The sequence below is a fragment of the Xenia sp. Carnegie-2017 genome, unplaced genomic scaffold, assembly GCF_021976095.1.
Source record: "Xenia sp. Carnegie-2017 unplaced genomic scaffold, XeniaSp_v1 HiC_scaffold_25, whole genome shotgun sequence".
NCBI classification, from domain to species: domain Eukaryota; kingdom Metazoa; phylum Cnidaria; class Anthozoa; order Malacalcyonacea; family Xeniidae; genus Xenia; species Xenia sp. Carnegie-2017.
The window spans coordinates 7,704,809-7,730,763 of NW_025813488.1; the positions used below are offsets into that span (position 1 = coordinate 7,704,809).

The 25,955-nt window shown below is 35.9% G+C and overlaps 4 protein-coding genes and 1 long non-coding RNA gene across 7 annotated transcripts; 1 reads left to right on the forward strand and 4 right to left on the reverse strand.

Annotated features, from left to right (window-relative positions):
* Positions 1-712: 712 nt before the first annotated feature.
* On the reverse strand, positions 713-15,822 carry LOC124453719. Its single transcript, XR_006951169.1, has 4 exons — positions 15,523-15,822; positions 15,274-15,374; positions 7,836-7,925; positions 713-951 (listed from the first exon to the last, which is right to left on the reverse strand). It is a non-coding gene; the product is annotated as an uncharacterized LOC124453719 (long non-coding RNA).
* Positions 936-14,610, forward strand: LOC124453709 (uncharacterized protein PYUK71.03c-like). Of its 3 annotated transcripts, none has more exons than XM_047004545.1 (27): positions 936-994; positions 2,695-3,122; positions 3,189-3,509; positions 4,362-4,493; positions 4,570-4,676; positions 4,753-4,827; positions 4,894-4,947; positions 5,018-5,139; positions 5,212-5,315; positions 5,531-5,691; positions 6,111-6,217; positions 6,721-6,915; positions 7,310-7,442; positions 7,809-7,858; positions 7,920-7,974; positions 8,042-8,104; positions 8,573-8,712; positions 8,794-8,877; positions 8,951-9,034; positions 9,601-9,697; positions 10,159-10,212; positions 11,763-11,843; positions 12,287-12,323; positions 12,390-12,498; positions 12,681-12,792; positions 13,149-13,187; positions 14,135-14,610. In XM_047004545.1, the coding sequence occupies exons 2-27, from the start codon at positions 2,728-2,730 to the stop codon at positions 14,194-14,196; spliced, it is 2,973 nt and encodes a 990-aa protein (XP_046860501.1). In that variant the 5' UTR covers positions 936-994; positions 2,695-2,727; the 3' UTR covers positions 14,197-14,610. The 3 variants fall into 3 exon arrangements, with proteins under 3 accessions (XP_046860501.1, XP_046860503.1, XP_046860502.1); XM_047004547.1 differs by having other exon boundaries at positions 9,601-9,649; XM_047004546.1 differs by having other exon boundaries at positions 947-1,052.
* Positions 15,823-16,806: 984 nt separating the features above from the next.
* On the reverse strand, positions 16,807-17,612 carry LOC124453147. Its single transcript, XM_047003899.1, has 2 exons — positions 17,495-17,612; positions 16,807-17,258 (listed from the first exon to the last, which is right to left on the reverse strand). The coding sequence occupies exons 1-2, from the start codon at positions 17,524-17,526 to the stop codon at positions 16,934-16,936; spliced, it is 357 nt and encodes a 118-aa protein (XP_046859855.1). The 5' UTR covers positions 17,527-17,612; the 3' UTR covers positions 16,807-16,933.
* A 98-nt stretch (positions 17,613-17,710) lies between these two features.
* On the reverse strand, positions 17,711-20,218 carry LOC124452517. Its single transcript, XM_047003077.1, has 6 exons — positions 20,170-20,218; positions 19,372-19,711; positions 18,642-18,834; positions 18,445-18,519; positions 18,295-18,383; positions 17,711-18,172 (listed from the first exon to the last, which is right to left on the reverse strand). The coding sequence occupies exons 1-6, from the start codon at positions 20,216-20,218 to the stop codon at positions 17,935-17,937; spliced, it is 984 nt and encodes a 327-aa protein (XP_046859033.1). The 3' UTR covers positions 17,711-17,934.
* Positions 20,219-21,141: 923 nt separating this feature from the next.
* On the reverse strand, positions 21,142-25,908 carry LOC124452441. The gene is made up of 9 exons (XM_047002975.1): positions 25,299-25,908; positions 24,657-24,918; positions 23,500-23,799; positions 23,207-23,426; positions 23,035-23,133; positions 22,749-22,837; positions 22,121-22,346; positions 21,782-21,921; positions 21,142-21,642 (listed from the first exon to the last, which is right to left on the reverse strand). Exons 1-9 carry the CDS (start codon positions 25,390-25,392, stop codon positions 21,354-21,356), a joined length of 1,719 nt encoding a protein of 572 aa, XP_046858931.1. The 5' UTR covers positions 25,393-25,908; the 3' UTR covers positions 21,142-21,353.
* Positions 25,909-25,955: the final 47 nt, after the last annotated feature.

The window sequence follows — 25,955 nt, forward strand, 5'->3', positions numbered from 1 at the left end:
TGCAAATTTTTCTACACGAAACAAACAACTGTAATAAAATTTCTTCAGCAACATAGAGGAATAAAAGAAAATGAGAATAATTAATAATTGCACCTAAGGTAATGAAGCGAAATCAAAATGGAACAAACACTCAAATTTAACCTTAATTCCCAGTTGCATGTCCTTAGCACATGTCACAAAAAACTGTGGCATAAAAATGTTTCAGAACCATCAACTAAACAAAGTCAACATCTGCCAACACGCAATGGCAGAAAAAGGTTCGATCACAAACAAAATTATTTTTTGCGCTTCTTATTTGGTGGACGAAATCTTTTTGAAGCAAATGTCATGGACCGGACATGGAGAAACAAATGGATTGTAGCATATGAATATATGAGTCCCCCTGCTACCCAATTAACAATTAAGTGAATTTGGTTTAAAATTTGAAGGAGGAACAAAAAATTTTAACTCTTCTAGTTGAAGGAGGAACAAAAAATTTAACTTTTCTTGTTGAAGGAGGAACGAAATATTTTTAGCTTTTCCTGATCTAAAAACGTAATTAGGTTGTGTATTAGTACTGTTCCTTCGAGAAAGTTAACAGGTATCTTACAAACATGCGACAGACAATTTTTTTATCGACAATAAACCAATTAATAATGTTGACTGAGGAGTACATCACACAGTGGTATCGACACTTTGATGAGGTCTACGTGTATCATAAAATTATGTCGTCACTTTATGGTATGTATTGTTGATAAAGAGTACATCATACAGTTGTATGGACGATACTTACTATGATGTATCTAGCACCAAGTTCATGTTTGGATCCAGTCTTTGCAGCTATAGCCGTGTCTTGGATCGAGACGCTATACCTGCACACCTAAAGACGCTTTGATTTGCATAATGCATTGTAAACTTAAAGATGCAATGTTCATTTGGAAAACTTCCTTTCTTGCAGTCGCTGTGAATAATCTATAAAGAAGATGTGGTGATACAATACACTGACTATCGTTGTGTGAGTTACTTGAATATTACATTGAAAGATACACATTAAATAAGATTAAATTGCAGAGGTACTTCTCTAACTTTATACATATGACAATAATTAATATATTGAATAAGAAAAACGTTAATACAGTGAATGCAGGAGTCTTTTTTTTTCTAGCTCTTGTGTATTTTCCACCTAATACGCTCGTGGATTATTCTATTTATCGATTGAGTTATTATATGTATTCTCATAATAAGAACTCTGCATGTTTGAAAACCAGGTCGTTGACAGGTTGTTTTTAATTTATGAAACTATGTCTTATATACATTCAGTCTAAAAAACAAGAAAGTCATTTATTTCGTTTGCAAATTTAAGGAATCAAAACTTCTTTATTTGTCTAAAACTTCTTTATTTGTCAGTCCATCGAGTTTTCTCGTAATTATACAACATTTAAAGGTTTTCAGTTTTGTCAACCTTACTTCCAAGTTTGCATATTTTGCGTGTCACGACGAATTTGTGGTATAAAAATGTTTAGGAACTATCAACACAACAATGTCTAAATCCGCCAACACAAACTGGTAGAAAAAGGCTTCGATCCCATACAAAATTATTTTTTGATAAAGAGCTTCTTGTTTGGTGATATATAGTTTTTCAAGCAACGACATAATAGTATACAAGTTCTTCCACTTTCCGGTGAACACTGTGGTTATGAAGGTTTTCCATATCAGCAACAAGCCTTAGCTCGTTGTTCGTTTTGTAAACGTTGTTCTTATCCTAAGATCCCCTATGACTCAGCATCATTATTCATAGAGTGAGAACATAGTGCTGAACCATTTTTGTTCTCTGCATAGATTCACATAGAAACAGGATCTATCATTGAACTATGAAATCTTTCACACATGCCAATTGTTTGTTTCCCTTGCACTTACATCACTCTAACGTGGGTCACTCTTCTGGATCTGGGCTATATGTGTATTCTTCCAGAAGATAAACTCCCATGTATGAGGCAACATCCTTAGTGTCCTTTGCCAAGAACGTTGATTGTAAAAATCTCTTCATATACTTCATAAAATTTGTTCATATACAATATACTATGCACGTATTTCACACCAGTTTTCCAACCTAACATCTCCAAGTTATAGACCATATAGACCTGTAAAGTTGTGTTCAACTGCACTACACCAGCTTACATGACCTCGACACGAATATATTCAAGGACATACTACGAGATCTGAGTCAACATCCAAAGCTAGGTGGAGAGACTGGCCTCTCAAAAATGTTTCAAAATGAATGATTGTTACGACCGTCCCATTTCACAACGATTTATTGCATGTAGACTAACTTTTAACGATCGATATACCCGTTATATCTCAATCAACAGTTTCGGTTCCAAGTCGAGAGATTGTTATATCAAAACGTCTGTATTGGAAATACAGTTTTTGAAGTTTCTTTTCTGAAGCGCATCTCCAGTGAGATAAAGATCATGTCCTCACCTCCCTTCGGCATTTAGTGTAGTTATGTGTATCTTTCACGTCGGTCATCTTTCATGACATCACCTGAAAATATCATGTGCTTTGCAGTGAAGTACTTATATAATCCTTTTCCGGTTGATAACTTCAGAAAACATGAAATTGAAGTTATTCTAATGAAATTAAACACAAATAGAGAATTCCAGCTATGTAGAGGCAGTTGATAAAGCTGAAACGTACTGCATTTTTCTTTTGTAGTGACATAAAGCTTTCGTCTATTGTGAATATAATATGGGAACGATGAAGAGCAACACATTGGTATACCAAATATTTTACAGCATTATTTCAAGATTTTTTTTTGGTGTTAATTTGAGTGATGTAGAACAATCTGATGATGGTGAAACAGGCGTCGTTGTGGATGATGATATGAAAACATTTGCTAAACATAATGCCCGTTTGACCGTATCAACAGCAATCTTCCTTATCCTCGCTTGGATCTTTGGAAGCTTTGGTATTGGATTTATTTGGCTCATCCCGTTCCTCTTTCTCGTCTTTACCTGGTGGAACAGAACTTCAGCTCACGTTCTGAAGACTTCAATGCGATTTGCTGAGATGCAAGCGCATCGGGAACGCGCATTTCAAAATGCAGAGACCGCTGAATGGTTAAACTTCGTCATAAATAGATGGTAAAAAATAAAAGTAGTTACAAATGCGGACAAAGGAAATAATGGTATAAACATTTTCTGCCCTAGGTGTGTTTTTAGTGAGAGCTCCATCCTTTCCCTGATCAAGACTAATCTCGATCCTTATCTAGAAGAATTTAAACCATCATTCATAGAGTCAATTGAGGTGGAGGATTTCACTGTAGGTAATCGTACACCTTACTTTAAATACATCGAATGCTTTGACTCGTTTGAAGACAATCGAAATATAAAAGCGTCGGAGATAACGTTGAGATTTCCGCCAGAGGGATTGGCAACAATGCCTAAGTACAAAGCAGTTATGAACCTTGATGTTGGTTTATCTAGTCCAGACTCCAAGTTTATCATTCGAGTGAGACTTGCGAAAGGAGGGTAAGTCACATAAAATACGTATTCTTCGATAATGGATCCCTTCCTGAGATACTATAGCTAAAATTTACATTAAAAAAGGAAAAAGATGTCATCTTTATAAGTGATTACACTTCCCTAAGTTATCTTTGAGACTAATCACAGAATAACAAAGTACCTCCTTATAGTGAATAGTGAAAAACATGTTATCTCTAAGGTTGACAAAAGTATAAGATGTTATTTTTTTTGAGTTGACTAGAGGATAACAACTTATCTTTAAGGTGGATAACAGGATAACATGTCAATTTAGAGTTGACTAGAGGATAGCATCTTATCTTTAAGGTGGACAACAGGATGACATGTTATTTTTAGAGTTGACTAGAGAATAACATCTTATCTTTAAGGAGGATAACAGGATGACATGTTATTTTTAGAGTTGACTAGAGAATAACATCTTATCTTTAAGGTGGATAACAGGATGACATGTTATTTTTAGAGTTGACTAGAGAATAACGTCTTATCTTTAAGGTGGATAACAGGATGACATGTTATTTTTATAGTTGACTAGAGAATAACATCTATCTTTAAGGTGGATAACAGGATGACATGTTACTTTTAAAGTTGACTAGAGGATAACATCTTATCTTTAAGGTGCATAATAGGATGACATGTTATTTTTAGAGTTGACTAGCAATAACATCTTATCTTTAAGGTGGATAACAGGATAACAGGATGTTATCTTTACGGTTAACTGAAGGATAATATGTTACCTCAATGGTTGATAACAGGATAACATGTTATCTTTATTGATTACATTGCACTGCTTTAACACTTGTTACGTTTATCACGATACAATAAATAAACCTTATTTTTTAGATTTTTGGATCTCAGCACTAGCATTTCTGTAGAAGATCTTCACATCAATGGAAAGATGCAGATTGTGCTTTCATTTAATCGCAACATTCCATTTCCACATCTTGCTGCCATATCTCTCTGTTTTCTTGAGGAGTGAGAATCAACGTCAAATTGAAGGAGAAGGATCCTTCCCTTGTTGGCCCCTTAACTTTATCTTCTTGCTTTTTAGACCCAAAGTTGAATTCGACATACGACTATTGAAGTCAGTTCAACTGATGGAATTTCCTCTTTTGAAGAACTGGATGGCTAGTCTTCTCAACGATTGCTTGAAACTATGTATGCCATGTTGCATAAATTATCTCATTGCCCGAAGCCCCGAAACTCAATGTGAGGCATCTCTTTCTTAACATAGCTTTGGTTGATCCCGGTAGAATAACAATTCCTTTATGCGATGATCCTGATGTCCTTGGCCATGGCTCACAGTTTGGTAATGTTGAACATCAATTCTGCTCTCAAATTAACATCACTTATGACGAAAGTGTGTATTTTTCAGCTTGCGGAGTTCTAACGTTGACAATTAATGGAGGGTTCGATGGCCCTCTTACAGGTAGGACAAGTTTCGCTCATCAGGAAAAGTGCACATGGTGGATGACAGTTTCTATTTTGCATGCAATAAGATGATACACATTGGTGTGCATTGAGGTTGGGCGAACAGCACTGTCAACTTAAGGAAATCACCAATGGAAACGAATGGTCGGACAAAGTCTCTGTTCTTGTGTACAATTTAAGTTGTGATGAGGTAGCGACATATCGCAATACGTTTCTGGTAAAGCAACGATTCAATGTAGAAACTGTTCTTCAATTCGTTTAGCTGACAATAAAAATGAAAGCGAAGAGAAAACTGGGTAATAAATACACAGTTTTGGAGTATCACCTCCCTTTAGCAAGATTTACATTGGACGTTGTCGGAAGTCAGTAAGTATTTAAGTTACACTTATTCTGGGATAATCTTAGTCTATGGTTTATTGGGAAGAAGTAGTCCAGGCGATTTACAGGATGAAATGTTGTCTTTTTATATGTTTGAAAAGACCACAACATGTTAACTTAAAACGTTGATTACAGAACAACGTGCTATTCATAATATCTATGCCTAATATAATGGCATTTTTCACGAAATCACACATTATTAGTGAGGAAACCTTGGAGAAGAGTCGTCAACGAGGTTCAAAGATGAAAATTTTTCTTGAATACACTTCCCTTCCTGTGGTGAACATTACTGAGGATACTACAAACGAAAACTTTCAAGAAAACTACAATAAGATTAAAGAGCACAATATTGAGACAAATGAAGGTAGGTATCAACAATGGTGACCCATAACGTCTTTGTTCAGATAGAATTTCTGTTCCTTTACACCGAAGAAAACTTAAAACTTATCCGGCTTATGGCAAAGAAGTTGACAACACGATTTAATACACGATCAAGTTTCGTAGCTTTGCTTGGCAGAACTATAACATCTTTTTACTGAACAACTACAGTGAACGAAGATGTCAAAGAAAAGCTCAAAATTATAGTTGTAGATATTTCAAGCAATAGTCTCTTTTGAAATAAAGCTATCAACGCACTACATAGAGCATGAGATTTCTCTGGCTGCTCCTGTTCCTTTGAACGGGAACGTTAAAGGCCTGCTGTGATTGGTACAAAGTTGTAGTGCAAGCGTAAAGATAAATATTAATGTGATGAAATTTTCTTAATCAAAAGAACATTTGCAGTTGCAGGTGTTGTATGTGTCGTTGTTCACAGTGCTCAAAATTTACTTCCCATGGACAAGAACGGTCTCAGCGATCCTTACTGCATTTTGTATAAAAACAAACAAGAGGTATAACTCAAATACTTTTGAAATTCCTTCAATTCAAGGTAAACTACATAGGTGGACTACTATGGAGTATGTACTCCTGTACAATTCCACTGCGCTTCCCTGAAGAGGGAATAGGATGGTTTTCTTGTAGACAGTAGAGCGTAGTAAATGTAAGCAGGAAGAAGCAAATTTGTATTTCATGTCTACTTTTAGCAGCTGCAAAGCGAGCTATGTTGAAAATAGTAATGACAAAATCAATTCTAACTTCAATTGTATTATGTAGCAGTAAGTTAGAAAACTTGCAAGTAATTGGTAAGATTCATGTACTTTGTTACTGATACCTGAAGACAAAACAAGTAAGAAGATATGAAAGCATTTAAAAAGCATTCCTTAAAAGGAGGGATGGGGGAGGTGACGCAAGCCTCCTGGCTTTGTGTCTGTGAGCTATGAAGCCTCCAGCAATCCTTCAAAATTGCCAACGGGTGCCAAACTGCCAATATTTTATTTGCCTTTTTAACTTCCAGGTCAAACGTACGAATTCTGTTGCAAACACTCTTAATCCAGTGTGGGATAACGTGATCGAATTTTGTACTGCAGACTACACAAGAACTGTCATGTCATTGGTTATACATGACAAAGATGTCACAGCTCTTGAGACATTAAGGATAAAAGATGATCCGGATGACTTCATGGGATCATGCAATTTTTGTCTAAGCAAGGTATTAAACGAAATAACACGTATACCCCACATCGACATACATCTCACTAAAATCGCACCACTATTACTTGGATGTGCTGAGAGTTTTCCTTCTTGTGCAAATAAATTATTCGTCCCGTTTTTTTTTAAATGTGACATCGAACTATGTCGAGGAATTTAACGGCGACTGTCAATAGTAATCACTGTGACTATGATTATAAAAGCTTCTCCAAACCTATCTAGTTAGTTCCCAGTGTTGTTTCTCCAAACCTATCTAGTTTCCAGTGTAGCTTCTCCAAACCTATCTAGTTCCCAGTGTAGTTTCTCCAAACCTATCTAGTTCCCAGTGTAGTTTCTCCAAACCTATCTATCTAATTCCCAGTTTTCAAACAAACCATTTTCATTTCCATGTCCAGGATGAACCATATTTTTTCAAGAAGAAGATTGACGTGATGTTCCGAATCAGCTCTATGGAAGACGGCCTCAAAAAGGCGGGAATAATTTATATTTCCGCACTTTTTCGTCCAGTCGCCACCGTCGCTACGACTGGTGTGTATGAAGCATGCGCAATGTTTGCAAGTGATTTGTGCGAGGGATATATCTCTAAAAACATCCTACACCATGAAATTAAGTTCCACGAAACCCAAAAAGCACAAAAATGCTAGCGACATCTTAGCAAAAATAATACGACTTCTTAACATTTGATAAGAAAATCAAGTTTATTTGCGAGAGGAGGCAAATTCATATATGCATGCTATGATCAGTAGGGTTTCAAAGGAACCTAATGGGGCATATCGTGCGTATCTGGACGATATACATCTACACTTTGTAAGAAGTAAAATCAAGAAAAATCATTGTGAAACGTACCTGCATTTACATTTACTCGATTTATTCATTTGCAAACCGTTCTTATAGAAAAATTACGTCCAATGGAAGGCTTACCTGATGGAGAGCCGTTGCATAAAGTAAGATCACGTGATATCATTTCATACTTGGCATTCTTTACAACATTATGTGATCCTATAGAAATACCTTAAAAAGAAGAAAGATAGCCAAGCTTTAGACGCTTTAATGATCGCAGGTGATTATTTGATTGAAACAGAATAGATCGAACAAGAAAACTAATTTTTATGTTGTTGAAACAATAGAAAGAGGAGGAATGGAAATTCAGATCATTCAAGGGCGAGATCTCGTTGTGATGGATGTGACAGGCGAGTTTAAACGATTATAGTTTCTTAAAAGTGTCTAGATATGAATTTATCATTAATTACAGAATACATTTCATGTTCTATTTTCAAAAAAGGAAATTTTATAATCAAATCCTTTACTTCGGACAAAATTATGCATCGTTCAGTCGGCATGGGTGAAATAATTTGCCCTGCATCAGTAACACACCCAGTTATAACATTATAACAACCACAAACAAGTTATAACATTATGACAACAAACATGAACAGACATAGTTACGTCAATATGACAAGCAGCAAACGTTAATTTGATCTTTGTTGCATGAAGACAAAACACGTAGTATAGTGAACATATTTTTATTTCACAAAAACCCAATCTTTTAAAAAATGTTGCGAATCGAACAACTCGCATAAAGGCAAGTTATTGTTCAGTAAAAAAAAATTGGCTTAAATGATTCGGCCTGATGCAAGATCTTCATTGACGTACTTCAGGCAAAAGTGATCCATTCGTTACCATAAAATACGGCACAAAGGAGAAGTATCGCACTAAAGTCATCTACAACACTCTTACACCGGTGTGGAATGAGACCTGCAGACTTCCTCTTCCAAATAAAAATGATAAATTAACCATTGTACGTATTAAATTTATTGCAAAAATTCCTGTCTTCTATCGATAAACATGATTTATACATTCAAATGCAATCCCTCGACAGGACGTTTGGGATAAAGATCCATTAAGTCAAGAAAAAATGGGTCATGTGACCTTTACACTGGCACAATTAAAACAAATGAGAAACGTAAGCAGATGATACATGAATGTAAATTAACCTGCGAGCTTAATTTCAAACGAGGTATCGTTCCGATTTTTAGCGTCTTGGTGCAAAGGAATGGTACGAACTTAAGAAAGTCAAAAGCGGTGAAATTCAAATAGGATTTACATACATTTCCTCTCAGGTAAGAATTATTTTTGTGGTTCAATGTGGACTATATGCATCATTGACAGCAGGTGCTTTCGCGACTTGGAAAGATACGCGTTCGAACATGTCTGTTGAAATGATTTTACATGTTTATTTAATGAATGTGATGAAATAATTTTACAACCCTCGTTTGCTTCAAGTCATCAACGCAACTTAACGGTAAAAATTGTTTTTGCTGTTTCCTTGCCTAAAACAAATTACTGCTATTTCTTTAAAAATTTCATACTTTGTTACTGCTTAATATAATGTACTTTGCGTCTTCTTGACTTAGCATGGCAATGACTTTCAGCTAATGTGTGACAGAAAAAAACGTCACATCATGTGGAGGCGATAACCCATTATTTAAAAAGACTTTTATGGATATAATTGAGTTCTCCCTGTTAAGACCCTAGTAATTGTTGTGGCAAGAAACGTAAAAAAAACAGACGCCGTTATGTACGCGTGAATTATTATCTAACTGTCGCCGTGTGCAGATGTCCCTTCATCAACAAACAAACAATTCCATCGTTTCTCAAGCAATGCTCAATAACGTTTCTCGTTTAGTCGGAACAAGATACGAGTAATTCTATCATCGAGGAGGAAGAAGAATCAGGTGCAAGAAATGTGAAGTTATTCATTGTTTTTGACTTTTGCACAACAGGTCAATTCTACATAGTTACGTGACTGCGTCATGTTGTCTCTCCCCATACACCCTTTAGAGCCTATAACTATTTTACGCTATGACGATGCATGTATATATAAGTATACTGCGTTGGTAGAATGTCAATTCAACCAATGAACTCTTTGAACTTTCCGTTTCACGTAATCTCTACTGTTCAAGTAGTTAATGAACGAAGATTACTTTGAGTGTTGATGGAATCGATGACTTGTGTTAGTATAGTATCCTTGACAACTGCTTTATTGTTTACGTAACCGTTGTAGGAACATTATGTACGAATATAATGATCTCGAAAAAATATTTCAGAATGAATCTGTGACTGCATGAATCAACTGTCCTTCCGTTAATTAGTGCATTAGTTATCCCATTCACTTTATCCGGTGTGAAAAATCGACTCGGCACACTGTAATAATCGAATTTTCGATTTTATAATTGTGTTCAAGATTCAACGTTAGACACGGAAGACGAGAAAATGAATCACAGCGAAAATGGCGATGGTAAGCTTTGCTTTTCTTTTAATAAAAGTCTGCATGATGCTCATCTTCCCACTTCCCCGAGAATCAATTTATAATGAACATGGCTGAAAAATTTAACCTGATTGGGCGTTATGGTTGGAATTAATAGTTAATATTTAAATGCCGGTGTTCAATAATAAATAAATGGTCGGTATTAAACAAAAATTTCGTATATCCAGTAGCATAAATGGTAGAAAGCGCAGAAAACATCGACGCAAAAAAAGAATTTCCTTCACTAACTGATTTATGTGGCAAGAATACGTTTCACCGGCATTGTGCGCAGGGCATGGAAACCAGTTTAACAAAATCCCAAGATGCCATTTGCATCTTTAAAGTTGCTCGGTTGCTGCGCGTATGTTAAATGCAATCAAATATTCAATTGCATCTTGTCGATAGTCAGGTGTCTTCCATGTGTTTAGCACGAAACAATGGTATAACGCTTCGATCGTTATGAATAATTCAGAACATAAAGTCTGAGATCATTGTCCTTCAAACACTATAAATAAATTTTACTTCAAAAATCATACTTTAACTGGATGTGCGACTGACTCTTGGACATGATAGAAAATCATCAAAACCAACAATCAATATAGGGCATAGTAAACAGGTTGAATCCTTTGTTGATAAATTGATTTATCGAGCTAGAAGCCAACTGCGCTGCAAGTAACATGTCCATTGATTCGGGCTGCCGAAGCCTTTTTCCTTCACAAACATTGAGACCTCTCTCGACTCCAGATTTGCATTGGACTAGCTTGTCCAATGTGAGTTATAAGCTGAAGGAAAGCACACCAGGGTGCCTTCCAAGTATGAAAAGAAAGACGAAGAAACTACATGGTTACAAAAGCAAAGACGTATCAACGTCTTTAAAAAGTGAAAACAATGATCACCGTAAATGGAAACAAAAACCTTCGTTTCTAAATACCTTGCTCGCCAAGTTGACCGGAAAAAAGAGCCCGAACGAAAAGAGTGACGATGCTTCAATTGACAGCTGTAAAACAGATCTGTCTGATAAGAAAAGACGAAGCACTTCGAAACACGATGAAGAATTTATATTTGGCGGGGTTGGAGTATTTTTCAATGAAAATGGAGAACTTTGCCAAAGAAGTGAAGAGGAATATGACGACGATTTCTCATCCATGCCGACGAAGGAAATATGAAGACAAGTTTGGACAGTTTAAACTCGCTGTAGATACATTTTCCTCACAGTCGAGATAATCCTCGTATATGATATCGATGTAGTTGTTACTGAAATATAAACTTAACTAATTATTTTTCATTTTACGAACGTTCTATCGTGTTTGCATTGATGTAAATCGCAATGTTCTCATTGGTTCGCATGGAAATGAATTAAACTAAGCAAATTAAACACAGTTATGTAGCGAACTCGTGTTTGCTTTCAAGGATTGTAGAAATTTATGCAATCATCACTTCCTTTTCTAAATTAAACACTGCGGTTTCACCTTAATAATTAACGTTCGGTAGTAAAACCGTTTCTAAAAATAATGAGGTTAAAATCAGTCTTCCTTTTTAAGATGCCAGTAGCTCAAAGGACGTGACATTTCACAATGTCTCAGGGGAAGTTGGTGATGTAAAGAATTTACCTGAACAAAAAGGTATGAACGAACTTATATCATAAATTAAGACAATTCTCTAACATCAAGCCTACATAGAAAAATTTTAAAAACAATTGTATGATGTGTTATATCATGTTAACATGTATATTTCAGTTTCAATAAGAAACAATGGATGTTGTATTTCTTTGCCATATTAAAGTTCACCATGGCCATAAAAAGCCCTTAAAAATTAAGTATTCGTGGGTCACACACTTGACGTTGCCTTTGTATCACTGAGAAAGATGGTGAAAAACTATAGCAGCATATGTTTTCAGATGATGTTACCCTAGGACACTATAAATATTCTATACTTTGTACGGTCTTGACTACTGTCCACGCTTGGAGCAAAGAAAAAGCAACACACTTAACATGTGACTGACACACAAGTGACGAGAGACCTGCCAATCGATCGCTAAAGATATAATTCCACTTCTTTCATTCAGATATGCCTCAGGTGTATTTTAAAGGAAGACTTGACAGGTATGTAGCGATTTCTTTTGTGATGTTTTCATTGCGCTCTTTCATTTATTTTGATGAAATTTCCAGCCACAAAGGATGGAAAAAAAATCGAGCAAGTTTCACTCATAAGAACGTGCTTTTCAAGACGACACTTCTTCCGTACTCTTCGCGACAGCATTTAGGAATGCCGTTCAAGGTAATTGATTTCACAGAAACCAAAATAATCATACCGAAGATATACCAAGTCGAACTAAAACAAAACAAACTACGCCACACAATAGGGTCTTATTATTTTCAAGAATTCTTGCAAATGTCATGTCATCACGTGCACAATTTTCCAATAACCATTACGAATCAAAGAATGAAATATTTCTATAGCAGCGGGGACCAATCAATTCAAGCATGTATATCATTCTCGAGGCAAAAGGAAAAGGCAAAACTCAAGAGACCATTGACCATGTTGCAATCACCCTTGGAGAATTGTTTGCAGGTAAGTTATTACACGTCCTTAAACTTCAACTAAGGAAAAGAGAATACAAATGACGTCAAAAAGCTCTGTTCCCCTAACTTAAAGTAAAAGATATGGCATATCAAGCTGATTTTGCAACCGGGAAGAGTCCGTCTGGCAGTGTAGAAGGATATCATAGATAGATTATATAGAAGGATTGACAGATTATAGAAAAGTTTTTAAATATTCTTAGGTATAATCGTTAACGGATCTTAAATGTAAACGCGAGCCAATCAAATACCAATGAAATTGCTGATTAAGAAATTTATCCCTGCTAAATGCATTCTGTTGGAATTTAATGAAGTGCGCTAAAATATCATTATGTTTTATCTCAACAGGCAAAAAGTATTGTTCTCGTTGGTTGAAAATGGAAAACGGTAAAATCCATACTTATGTATAGAGAATATACAGGCAATATTAATTATATTAAATTCGTTTTGTTGTTCAAAAGAATACTTTTAAAAAAACTACCACAGGTATATTCAACTAGTGTCAAGTATGATCAATAGTGTCAAGTATTGTCACTAGTGTCAAGTATGGTCAATAGTGTCAAGTATTGTCACTAGTGTCAAGTATGATCAATAGTGTCAAGTATTGTCACTAGTGTCAAGTATTGTCACTAGTTTCAAGTATGATCAATAGTGTCAAGTATTATCACTAGTGTCAAGTATGATCAATAGTGTCAAGTATGGTCAATAGTGTCAAGTATGGTCACTAGTGTCAAGTATGATCAATAGTGTCAAGTATGGTCACTAGTGTCAAGTATGGTCACTAGTGTTAAGTATGGTCACTAGTGTCAAGTATGGTCACTAGTGTCAAGTATGGTCACTAGTGTCAAGTATGGTCACTAGTGTCAAGCATGGTCACTAGTGTCAAGTATGATCAATAGTGTTAAGTATTGTCACTAGTGTCAAGTATGCTCACTAGTGTCAAGTATGCTCACTAGTGTCAAGTATGCTCACTAGTGTCAAGTATGGTCACTAGTGTCAAGATGATCAATAGTGTTAAGTATTGTCACTAGTGTCAAGTATGGTCACTAGTGTCAAGTATGGTCACTAGTGTCAAGTATGCTCACTAGTGTCAAGTATGGTCAATAGTGTTAAGTATGCTCACTAGTGTCAAGTATGGTCACTAGTGTCAAGTATGGTCACTAGTGTCAAGTATGGTCACTAGTGTCAAGTATGGTCACTAGTGTCAAGTATGGTCACTAGTGTCAAGTATGGTCACTAGTGTCAAGTATGGTCACTAGTGTCAAAGATGGTCAACTAGTGTCTTAGTGTCTGAATCATTTTGGTTTTAAATAATCTAAAATGACATTTTTTAGGCACAACCATCCACATAACCATGACGTGTGAAGAAATTATGGGGATTTCTTTGAAAATTTGATGTTTCACATTGGGAATTTTTGGGAGAAAATGACAATTAATGAATTCTTTTCTAATAGACTGCACCTGATCTAACTTTCACTGCTTTGACATAATGCTCCATTTTCAAAAATATTTATAATAAGAACTTTACCTCCTTAGCCTTAATACATGCCAAATGTAATAAAGAAAAAAATATAACAGATGCAGAAACATCTGTTCATACAATGGAATATATGTTTTACAAAATCGGTAATATTTTGGCTCTAAAATTTGTACAGAAATCAACAGCATTGGTCTTATATCTACTGTAATAAGCTGTTAGAATATATTCTGACTAACCGCAACTGTTGGAAAATAGTAATGAAAAAAAGTTGCGATCACAATTAATACAGCCATATTTTCTACAAACAAGTCGATTTTGCAAAGTTTCAAATGTGTTGAAATATTTATGTTGTGTTTGTTTAGTATTTAATTCATTTCCACTTTAATTAAAGTGTAATACTGGTATATATATAAATTCATCACCTAGATCTCAGCACCATTTTACGTTATTTTTTGATAAAAAAAATTTCACTATAGGTTGCATAAAAATAGCCTTTAACAAACAATCACTTCTGATATAGCATTGATAAATAATTTCTAAGTAGCCGGAATCTCATTCTTTGCGTGGCATTTGCAGTGCATCTTACAAATGGCTGAGGGAATTGGTTGTTCAAAAAAAACCCTTATGTGGGTTGTTGCTCAAAACTCGTTCAATCTTTTAGTGAGATCACATGTTAACCAAAGTTAATAGAATAGAAAGGATGCATTTGGACTTGAAGCAGAGCAGTGTATGTACAGCATGCTATTGACATATTATCAGCATTGTCATTAATAACAACAAATCAAATGGGAGAAGAGAATTAATGATATTAAGGTGCACAGAAATGTCGACCAAGTTAATGAAGCTCTTTGTTGGTAAAGCACGGGTAAACTTCATGAACTTACTTAAACATCGAACTTCGCTGCACCTTCCCATCCAAACAGGTGAGTTAATGAAAATGACGACTGACATGAAATTTTAATAAAGAAAATACATCTACGATGTTGAACTGACCTTTTTAAGGGTTTGCAGTTGCTGACAAATTTGACAAATAAAATCACTGTCCACCAACAATAACAACAATAATATCCCGTTACTGAGAAGTAGAATGAGTCCTGAATAAATATTCTACAATTAGTTTCATTTTAAAGGTGTTAAATTGACATTACAAGAGAAGACTTGACAAACAAAAGCTATTTACGTACATATTTAAACAGAAATTTGTTATGAATTCAAACATTGTAAAATAAATATTTGACTAACCTTTCCAGTTTTCTTACTAAACCAACGTTACGTATAACCAGTAAATAATGAACAGATTCCGAAGCAAACACTCCTTTACATATTTTCTTTTTCATAATAAAGGTAAAATGTTTCCATTCTAATAGCTTCGCAGAGGTAATGGTTTCTTTTACCAAAAACACTTGCTGGCGTGAGAAACTGTCATTTCCATGGCGACTTCATCTTTGAAATTTGAATTTTGAATAGCAATGGTTGGAGACTGGGGTGGGAGGGAGCTGGTTGGAAAAGGTCTTAGGGAGTAGGATGAAAATAAAATTGAATTGTTCTGCGTTTGAATGAGAATGTATAAAGACAGTAAAAATTAAGATGCAAGCAAAACTTGATTTAAAAAAAAAACTTATTCAAACAGAAAAACTGTTAACATTAATTGTGACAATAACAATTAAATCTAAATGAAGGTATGATCTTCGCACTTTGCTGGACAATTTAAGCAATTCGAATCCCGTTGAGTCACCTAAATTTTTCAGGTTCATGAGACAATTGCTTAATTTCAAACACCGCACTGCATATAACATTCTTCATATAACAATTAAATCTGTTGCTTTTTTCTCTTTTAACCTTGTACAGTTCTGCCCTCTTCCCTTTTTACGGTATGCTTATTCATTGCATATATATTGCTGATGTCGTGCAAGTATAAACAATGTGAAACAAAGCAACGAAGGCCTTGCCATTGATTTATGACAAAAAATATCTTGACAAAGAGCTGTTTCTTTGGTAATAGGAATGTAGGAGAGAAAACGAAATATCTAGGTAGATATGAAATGTCTCAATTAAAGAGCTGAAAAGCGGCACTCACAGTGTTTGGAATACAGGCAACCTTCTAAGAGTCTGAAATAGGCAACACCTTCACAGTATGTTGTGTAGAGCATGCCTTAGCTCTACACAAGCTAAGGAGTTCACAGCATAGGTGTTGTTGCATTTGTTTAAAAAATACCAAAAAAAACGGCATGTTCAACAAAGTAAATGGTTTGAACCCGGGAGTATCGTTATATGTTTGTAAATGATGATCGTCCAGGTTAATAAAGTCTTGAGAAGGACTGTTTTTGATGTTGTTGACTGACGTTTCGACAACCTTAGCGGTAGTCATCTTTTGACTCTGAAGATGACTACCGCTAAGGTTGTCGAAACGTCAGTCAACAACATCAAAAACAGTCCTTCTCAGGACTTTATTAACCTGGACGATCATCATTTACAAACATATGTTCAACAAAAACTCCCATAAAGAAACTTTCAAAAAATAAAACATTTTTCAAAAATCATCAATAAATTTCATTCACTTCAATGAAAATCCTCATATTACATAATTTTCATTAATCAAAGAAGGCTGGACAGAATATATGATATAATTATTAAAGTAGCGATGCTTTTGTTTTTAAAATACTGTGGTAAATGTGTTTGTTTCTCCGCGATTCATTCGGTGAGGATTAGAGGCACCGTATAAGACCGACTTTTTTGCTTCTTTGCGTAGCTCTTTTTCTGTAGGACGCTTGAGAATCTCGGCAACGACGAAAATTCCGATCCACAAGACCACATACACAATCCATAGCTTCCACACGAGCGAAGGTGATACCGCCAAAAACAATCCCAAAGTGATATTTGCCGTCGCCGAAATCAAAACCAGTCGTCCTAGCCATCTATGCCAGAAATGCCAAATGGCTTGTGCCCAGCTAAACTCCCGAGTTGTCCCTTGAGGTCGTCTGTAAAAAATGGGAGATGGTTGGAATTCAAGATAAAAAGTAAACTACTTTCATCGTACAATGCATAATATCATAATTGAAATAAGAGTTGGAATTGAAGATATCACAGACGGTAAATAATTCATGCAGATCATGAGAAGAGCTGATGAACTATTTTTCCACCTGAAATAGACGATTTATCTTAAATTATAGATAGATTCATCATAAAAAATTATACACTGAATTGAAGAACTTACAGCATTGCGTTGAAAGGCTGTTGAATTGCCATAACGAAAATTACATAGCCAAATATACCGTGAAAAAAATTGAAGTGTTCATGTGAAGGTACTGAAGCAATTCCACACACCGTACCAGCCAGAATAAACAGGATACCGAAAATCTGAAAAAATCCCACTTTAAAAGTTACGCCTGATTTCTATTTGAATTGCCTCGTTAAAACAACTCTCTTTCTCTTTTCTTTAAAAAATTGTTTATGTCAAGTATATAGGGACAATTAAATGGTGTCAATTATATAGTGACTAATATATGTTTGCCCTTCGACAAAATGCGTCAACAAAAATAACCGAACTCGACTGTCAGCTCTTTACCCACTTTCAAACAAAGTAGAGAAAGCCACTTTATGATTTAGATATTTAAATTTCTTTTTGTCTACTGAATTTGTGTCATATACCGACGTTCATATACCTACATGTAATATAATGTGCATCTTCAACCACAGCGGCTGAAGAAAACGAAAACACCTTGCAACAAATATTGCCATGTTAGAAAAGACAGCAAAACCAATGAACATGAAGACACCATGAAGCATGATGAGATTGAAATATTGACGTCCACAATCGCGTCCATCTCTACTTCGCTCAGCGTCGATGCTTCTGCCCCGTAATAACCATATGTCAGAGAGGTATTGACCAGAGCTAGAATGTAGATTCTAATATTACAAATTGAAGTTGAGGGCATTGATAAGAGCTGAAAATGACACGCTTGCATTGATTGAGAATGAAAGTTCAGTTCAGTAAAAATAATGAGGAGGCATTACCTCAGTTCCTCACCACCAAACATGACAACGCCATCCGTGGTGGTGACCATCACGTGACCCACACGTTGAGATGGAAACGCAATCCTTGCCTACGAAGATGAGCATTTTCAGTGACTTGTCATGAAGGAAATATTAAATCGTCGATCGTACTTGGGTTTTCTTGATCTTCCATTCGTTTTCGTTCTCATCAAACACCAAAATTTCGTCCTCCCGATTGTCATCCAGCTATAAACGAAATCAATTAATTATGAAAACAAAGCGTGCTGGGGGACGAGTAATTTATCTCTTCCCGTCTCAATGGTCCCATGTATAAGTACTCTTATGATTGAGAATTAAGAACATCAGACCTTTAGAGTTGTTCTGCTATCAGCATTTCCACCCCAGAGAATCACTCTTTCATATGACGCATTTCCTTTTGGCAGACGCGCCATAGCCGAGGAGATTTTCGGCGAGGAGCAACGATTCAACTGAGACCAACCCTTTACAGCTGTATATGTCCATGAATCGTCCGATGGACATGGTCCACCGGATCCTAAACCACTTGAATGCAATGATTTTAAAGTAACATTAAGTTAACATCCCTTTTTGACCATTTAATCTTAAAACAACCAAACGTTACTCTGGACTTCATGCGTAGCTACACTTAAATATTTCTTATTTGATGTTATGCGCGTGTGCAATACATGTTATTATAAAATATAATGTGTTAATCAGTGATTGGCCATGCAAACCCCTAAAAATGTATTGCCTTTGCCTACTTGTGAGAATTTAGCATTCCAGATTGAAAGAAACTATCTTCGATTCCCACCCTAAACTTGAAACATTGTCTTCCTCCAAAAGGTTTAGGATTTTTCTTGACACTCCTGTACATACTTTTAGAACACCCCGCGACAAAAACTTCCGCCAATAATCAGACTAGGTTATCACCAGGAATATGGTTGGGGTTTGGTTCGGGCATGCAGGTAAACAAGTATATTTGGTGGGATATTCTGAAACCATTCTCATCAATTCCCATACCTGTATCCCAGTTTGAATCAACCGTAAATAATTTTTCAATAACATATACGTTACTCAAACCTCAGACATCCTCCGAACATTAATACTTTATCATCAGAGAGGATAGTACCAGTTGACTGTTGTCGAGCATGTGGTTGTTTGGGGTCATACTTGCTAATTCCCAAGTGGATTTCCGTCCATCCACGAGAAGGTCGATCCACATCAAATGTAAAGGTATTGGAATATTGTTCCTCGTCATTAGTACCGTGTGAAAGGAAAAAGTAAAACTCACGAACACCACCAAACGCTGAGTAACGTGGACTAGGATTTTTTGATGTTGATACTTGCTCCCATGACTTTCTTTCAAAATCAAATCTCCATAAATCGTTGTAGTAAGTCTCGCGGCCATCAATGCCGAGCCCTGGGAATGTAACGGAACAAACTGCCAAGTAACACAGTATGTAACACGTATAAATTATGTACATTACAAAAGGCTACTGTCACACAATATGTTCACCTATATGAGCAAGGTTTTATTACTGGTAATAAAAATCAGCCAGGTAAAACTTTTCACGGGAAAATTTGATGGGTTGTAAGCGTACTGAAAACAATTTTAAAATGTCGACAGATTTACAAAAATCAACCCGATTTTGAAAAAATGTGTGTTACTAAACCAAGCGAATATAATTATGTAAGTTTGTGTAATTGAAGAAAGTTATACGAAAGTTCTTCGCATAGAGTAACTGAATGCAGTAGCCTGCATTTATTAGTGAATGTTCATTTTATACCATCAATCTTAGTTGGCTATAGTAAAGTAGGTTATATTGAAAGATGAAGTATTTGTGTTTAATACATAAGAAATTCTCGCTATGGGCGTACCTTTCCCTGTGGCGATATACAGAAAATCGTCCGTTGTTCCATAAACCATACCATATCTTGCCTTTATACTCAAACTATTTTCTGCGTGGATTAGCGTCCAAATGTTTGTCCTAAGGTCAAATCTATACATATCATTCAAGGGTTGGTTTCTATTAGATCTCCCACCGAATATGTAAAGAGAATTCTCCTTGGAATAGTAGCCGATAGCCACATCACGGCGAAACGTTGGGATCGTAGATTTGTCTGCAACAACAAATTTTTCCCAAAGTAGTTGTTGTCGAGAAAAGACGAAGCCAAGAAGCAGAATAAATACTTGAAACAACTTTGTCATAACAGTTCAAACTTCTTTCTTTCCCGATAAGTAGACCAATATTAAACGATACTATATCTTGAGTAGAAGCTCGCTTTCAAACAAACTGATTAGGTTTATCCACATGTTGTATCGTAAAAAGGAGGACTTAATAAATTAACATATTGTTATAATTTTAAATTTTCTTCTTTATGCTAAAGCTATGGATGAGTAAAATATCCTAATCTACGTGAATTTATTACTTATCTTTGTTACAAGCACAAAAGCTCTTCTGCTCCAGGGAATTTGACGTAATTTCTTACTGTAATATATGCACAAAAGTCGTCTTTTCTTAAGACTGGTTTTCACTAGCGAGCTAAGTACAAGCAAGAAACCAAAGCATTTTCTCCTGAGGCTGGAGGAAACAAAACAAGAAGAATTTACTTTTCTAATTTTAGTTTACCTTATGATTGTGCCAAGGTGCGGTGTTTGGGTTTATGCTTATACTGATGCTTGTGTCAGAAGCTTCATCGCATTCTTTTATAGTTTCTGTTGTCTTTGCTTGTTCTTATGCTTATGTATCCACACCATGTAAAATAACGAGCCCAACGGAGCTCAGAGCAAAAAGATTTTACAAAGTTGAATGTTGTTTTGATTAAAATAACAAATGAACGACACTGCAATCACTGCAAAAACACTACAATTGAAATTGACAGATATATTGCTACAAAGAATTCTCATATGCTGGTTAACGCCCGACAAGTACAGAACCTCCAAATCTTCCGTATATTTACAATAAAATAAGCGGTAACAGAGGCATCACCAAAACATGCATGTATGAATTTTACCCTCCAATTATCGAGCTAGGAATGTCACTGGGCGGAAACCCCCCATTCTACATTTTAGAGTTCATTTCATAGTGTCCAGCTGATATTGTAGGTTTCACCACTTTCCCACATTCTCGTCTTGATTTCATAATCTCCATGATGACAAAGAGTGTTACCCAGACTCCCAAGTATCCAAACCAGACAGCGAAGACAGCCGTAGGTACAACTGCAAGAAACATGCCCAGTGAAATATTGATCTGAGCTAATAGTAAGGCTAATCGACCAAGAGTTTTATGACAATATTCCCAAACACGACGAATAATGCTTTGCTCATCTCCTTCTTCCTTATGGGGACGTCTAAATTGAGAAACAATGCATTAACGATCGATTTTAATAATACAGTGCTAAAGATATTGTGCTCAGGAGCGAACACATTAAAGGCAAACAGAAATGCGCTAGCATTTGCACGTGCAAAGATTTAAAACAAGCTGCTTACAGTGCTCCGTTAACAGCTTGAAGTAAACCAATCAAGAAGACAACGAGACCGATGGCTCCATGAACAAACTTAAAATGATCAAATGGAACCGACATGACACCGCAAACAAAACCTCCGATGGTGAAGAGCAGTCCTGTTACCTGAAACGATACAATATTGAATATTACTTCAAAATTGCAGTATAGACCAATTAGAGGTTTGCTATACAATAAAATACAGCATGTAATGTCATTTCTAAATTTAGCATAGTGAAGTTAGAGGTCCGTTATTAAGCATTACAGAAAGCAATGTTCTTCTAAATTCAACATAAGGCAGTTGGGTATTCATTATTTCATGTACCTGAAATATTCTGTGCAAATGAAACCACAATGGCTCCTTTCGTCTGAAATATCTGGCGAAGAAAACACCAGCTACAAGGAGCAGACCCCAGCCAAGGAACATGAAAAGACCATGAAAGTGGATCAAACTCCAGTACTTTGATGAGCAACCATCTCCAATCAAGGCTGTATCATCGATGCTACTAACGTTCCCGTACAACAACCAAATATCGTCTTTTTTACCTCCACTATAAAAGCAAAAAATATTCATATGATGAAAAAATACTTCCTCGATCTATAAATCGATCTTCACGTTTTTCATTTCTAAAAGAAAGTCCATTTAATCTATTCATCAGCTATCACTCGTAGTTGTACCACAGATTGTAACTCAATCATCATTAGTCATAGAATAGCCCTATTTACCGTGGTGATTTATGATTTAGGGACGTGGGAGCATGGATTTTAAGAATTCACACAATTCAGTAAACGGATGCAACGTGTTTTATAACGACCAAGCAGATTAAACATAAACTCAAACAATAGTCTACATACCCGAACATTATTATACCATTCATATAAACTCAAACAATAGTCTACATACCCGAACATTATTATACCATTCATATAAACTCAAACAATAGTCAACATACCCGAACATTATTATACCATTCATCGTCTCGACGGTCAGAAAACTGTGACCAATTCTCCATGGAGGTATGCCACTTCCGTTGGTACTCGTCTACAGTTAAAATAAAATTTGTAGTTTGCACTCGGTTGCATTTTACTGAAGTCTCAAATTTTGAATGAAAGCCTTAAATCTGGGAGTATCAATCTTGTTTGAGTCATGATCTCCCTAATGCTTCTCTGTCTCGCATGTAGTTTGAGTTCATGCTCTCAAGAGTAACCTTCAATAAACCTTAACTAAGTTTGACTTACAGCTCGTCTCCGTTCCCACTTTGTGTCCGGCTCATCATCATACATTGATCTCTTTTTCAATGTAAATACTCCAATTTCGTCCATTGGTGCTTCGTCAAGCTAAAACGCAAAGAATGATTCACAAATCAGTTTTTTACATGACTTTTGGACTGTAGCTACCAAAGCCCCTTACCCAAACAATGCTGAATTCGTCTGTATCATCGATTGGTCGTTTTTGACCTCCTCCATACATAACTGCTGCGTATCGCAAAGGGTCACTACCCATAGGAATTGGAGCCATAGCAGGGTACATGCGCGGGGAAAAACATTCTTCTAATCTTTTCCATTTTTTATTTACACGACTAAACAACCAACTGTCTGAAGAAGGACATGGTCCCCCCGTCTCGCCTCCACTGAAAATAAAAAGTTATTTTGAGTACTCCGTGCAAACGCTTATAGCTTTGCTAATCCCCAGTCCCCACTTACCCTAAGCATCCACCATACAAAACGAGATGATCAGGGGTAACAGGTGTTGCACCATGGATGCAACGAGCATGAGGATACAGAGGGTTATATGAGTTGGTACCAGTAAATTCTTCCACCCACTTCCGTCTTCCATTCAAGAGATCATACGTGAAAGTGTTGGAATACCGTATGTCAGCAAAACCGTGACTCATCCATAGTAGACTTTGCCCTGGGTATATACCTCCTGCAGCGCCATAGCGCTTCTCTGGGGGATTGGTTCCTTGGCTCAGCTTCGTCCATTGCTGACTTCGAAAATCAAAGCTGTCGCAAAAAAGTATGAAACGTCATATGTTATATACCTGTTCACGTGTACATCAACAGTACATTCACGTGTAAAAAAAGAAATTAGATTGTCGCTAAGTACTCCGGAATTTCATTTTCAAAGACTCTTTTGAAACCACGAACAGTAGATAAAACAAAGAAATAGTGATTTCAGAGCCAGGCCGCTTTTTGCTCATACCAAGTAAAATATATTTATGCTCCTTGGAAAAACAATGAACGGAATCTAGATTCTAAAAAACGAATACTTAAGTTGCTATAATTTTGCATTGTAGAAGTATAAGTTCGGATTGGCTTCGGCACAAAGTGAGTTGTATCTTTTTTGTCTAATGTTATATAAAAATGAAAAATAGGCAGATGCACGTTTCCATGTAATGCAACAATGTAATAAGCATCAATATACTAGTATTGAAAAAATAATGTTCCATTAACAGACTTCTTTTCCTTATTTTCCAGTAGCTTCCTATTGTCCGATCTTTATTGGCAATGTATGTTGCGGAATAAAGAAGACTTTGAGAACAACGTGCGAATTTTTTTTGCTTGATGAAAGGTTTTAAATTTTTGGAACAATGTGCCGAACGAAATAGAACTCATTTGTCTTTTTCAATTACTTCATATGTTGAATGATTAAAATTTAATAACGGTAGTTGATGATAGCATCATTATAGGTGTCACCATAGGAACAATACTATTGACACAAATATTGCATACGTTTAATTACCTTGACAAACAATAAAAACACGAAAACGTATTCTAACTCTTAGTCTTAAGATGTTAAATAACCGAGTAAGATACACCAAGGAAGTTAGAGTAAAAATATAGTTTATATAAGAGCTGACCTCCACACATCGTTGTAGAAGACTTTTCCGGGTCCTTCGCCTGTTGAAATGTACATCTTTCCCTGCCATACTCCAAACGCCATTGTAAACCTTGGTTCGGGCGACTGTGAAGTGTCAACCATACTCCATGTTCTGTTGTTAAAATCATAACACCACGTATCATTAAGAATTTTGCCACCAGATCGACCACCGAAGACATAAAGTTTCTTGTCAACTGTATCATATCCCAAAGCGCAATCCCGTCTTGAACCGGGTCCTTCGCCTAAAACAAAGCGGTCAATGTTTCAATAATTGTCAGAAGTCTTTTAGCTCATGAAATGATAGACAATCCATGAGGAGAAAATAAAGATAAAAAACTAAATTCGAAAATCAGTTTTCTGCCTTGTCAAGTAAAAAAGAAACAATTAAAGAAATCGCAAACTCTATTTTAATATAACGCAAAGAGGCAGCATAATTAAAAACAGTAATCATTCATCTTTTGAAACATGAAAAAAGACGACGTTCTCAGTGCCCGTGAACTTTTTCTCTGGTGTTTTAATCCTACCTTTCGATGGAAAGAATAGTTGTGAGTGAAGTGATGCATTCACTAAGTGTTGGAGTCTTTATTCACAAAACTTCATAAACTTTTAGCTGGATATTTACCTTCAACATCATCGGCAAGTAGACGCCACTGTAACTGCTGCTTGCTGAGTTGCAGCACGCATGATAAATAAACGAGTGAAATGATAGATTTCATTTTCCCGTTTTCGTGACAGCCTTATCCTTTTTGCAATTTGCTGTTACCTGACAAGTGTAAAATTGTATTCCTCTTTTATATTATCAAAGCATTAATGCAAATGTTTGACGTAATTACCAGCTTTTGAATTATGTAACATTGATTAGAAAACGCAACTCGTCAAAAGTGTAAAGACAGGTAAAGTTACATAGAATATACCAAGACGATGATATTTTTCTATATTTACAATAGTTTAAGTAACATTTAAGGCTACCGGCCCTGGGTTAGTGATAAAACGATTCCATTTTGACTGCCATTGATTGACCGTTATGCATGCATGAATGTTTACGTTCCTTTGTAGTCATAGGCGACAGGTGACCCTGAAGGACAATTACCATGAACCACGGAAGTACATATTTTACACAGCCAGGAATGCGATGTCCAAAGTTCAAAATTTCTGGCTAACCTTCGTTAACATTTCCATCTCTTGACAACAGATCATAATAACAGACTAAGTCATTTCCTCCGGATTTGATATTGCTAAAATATTTACGGTATTTTTGGGAACTCTATTAGAACTATTC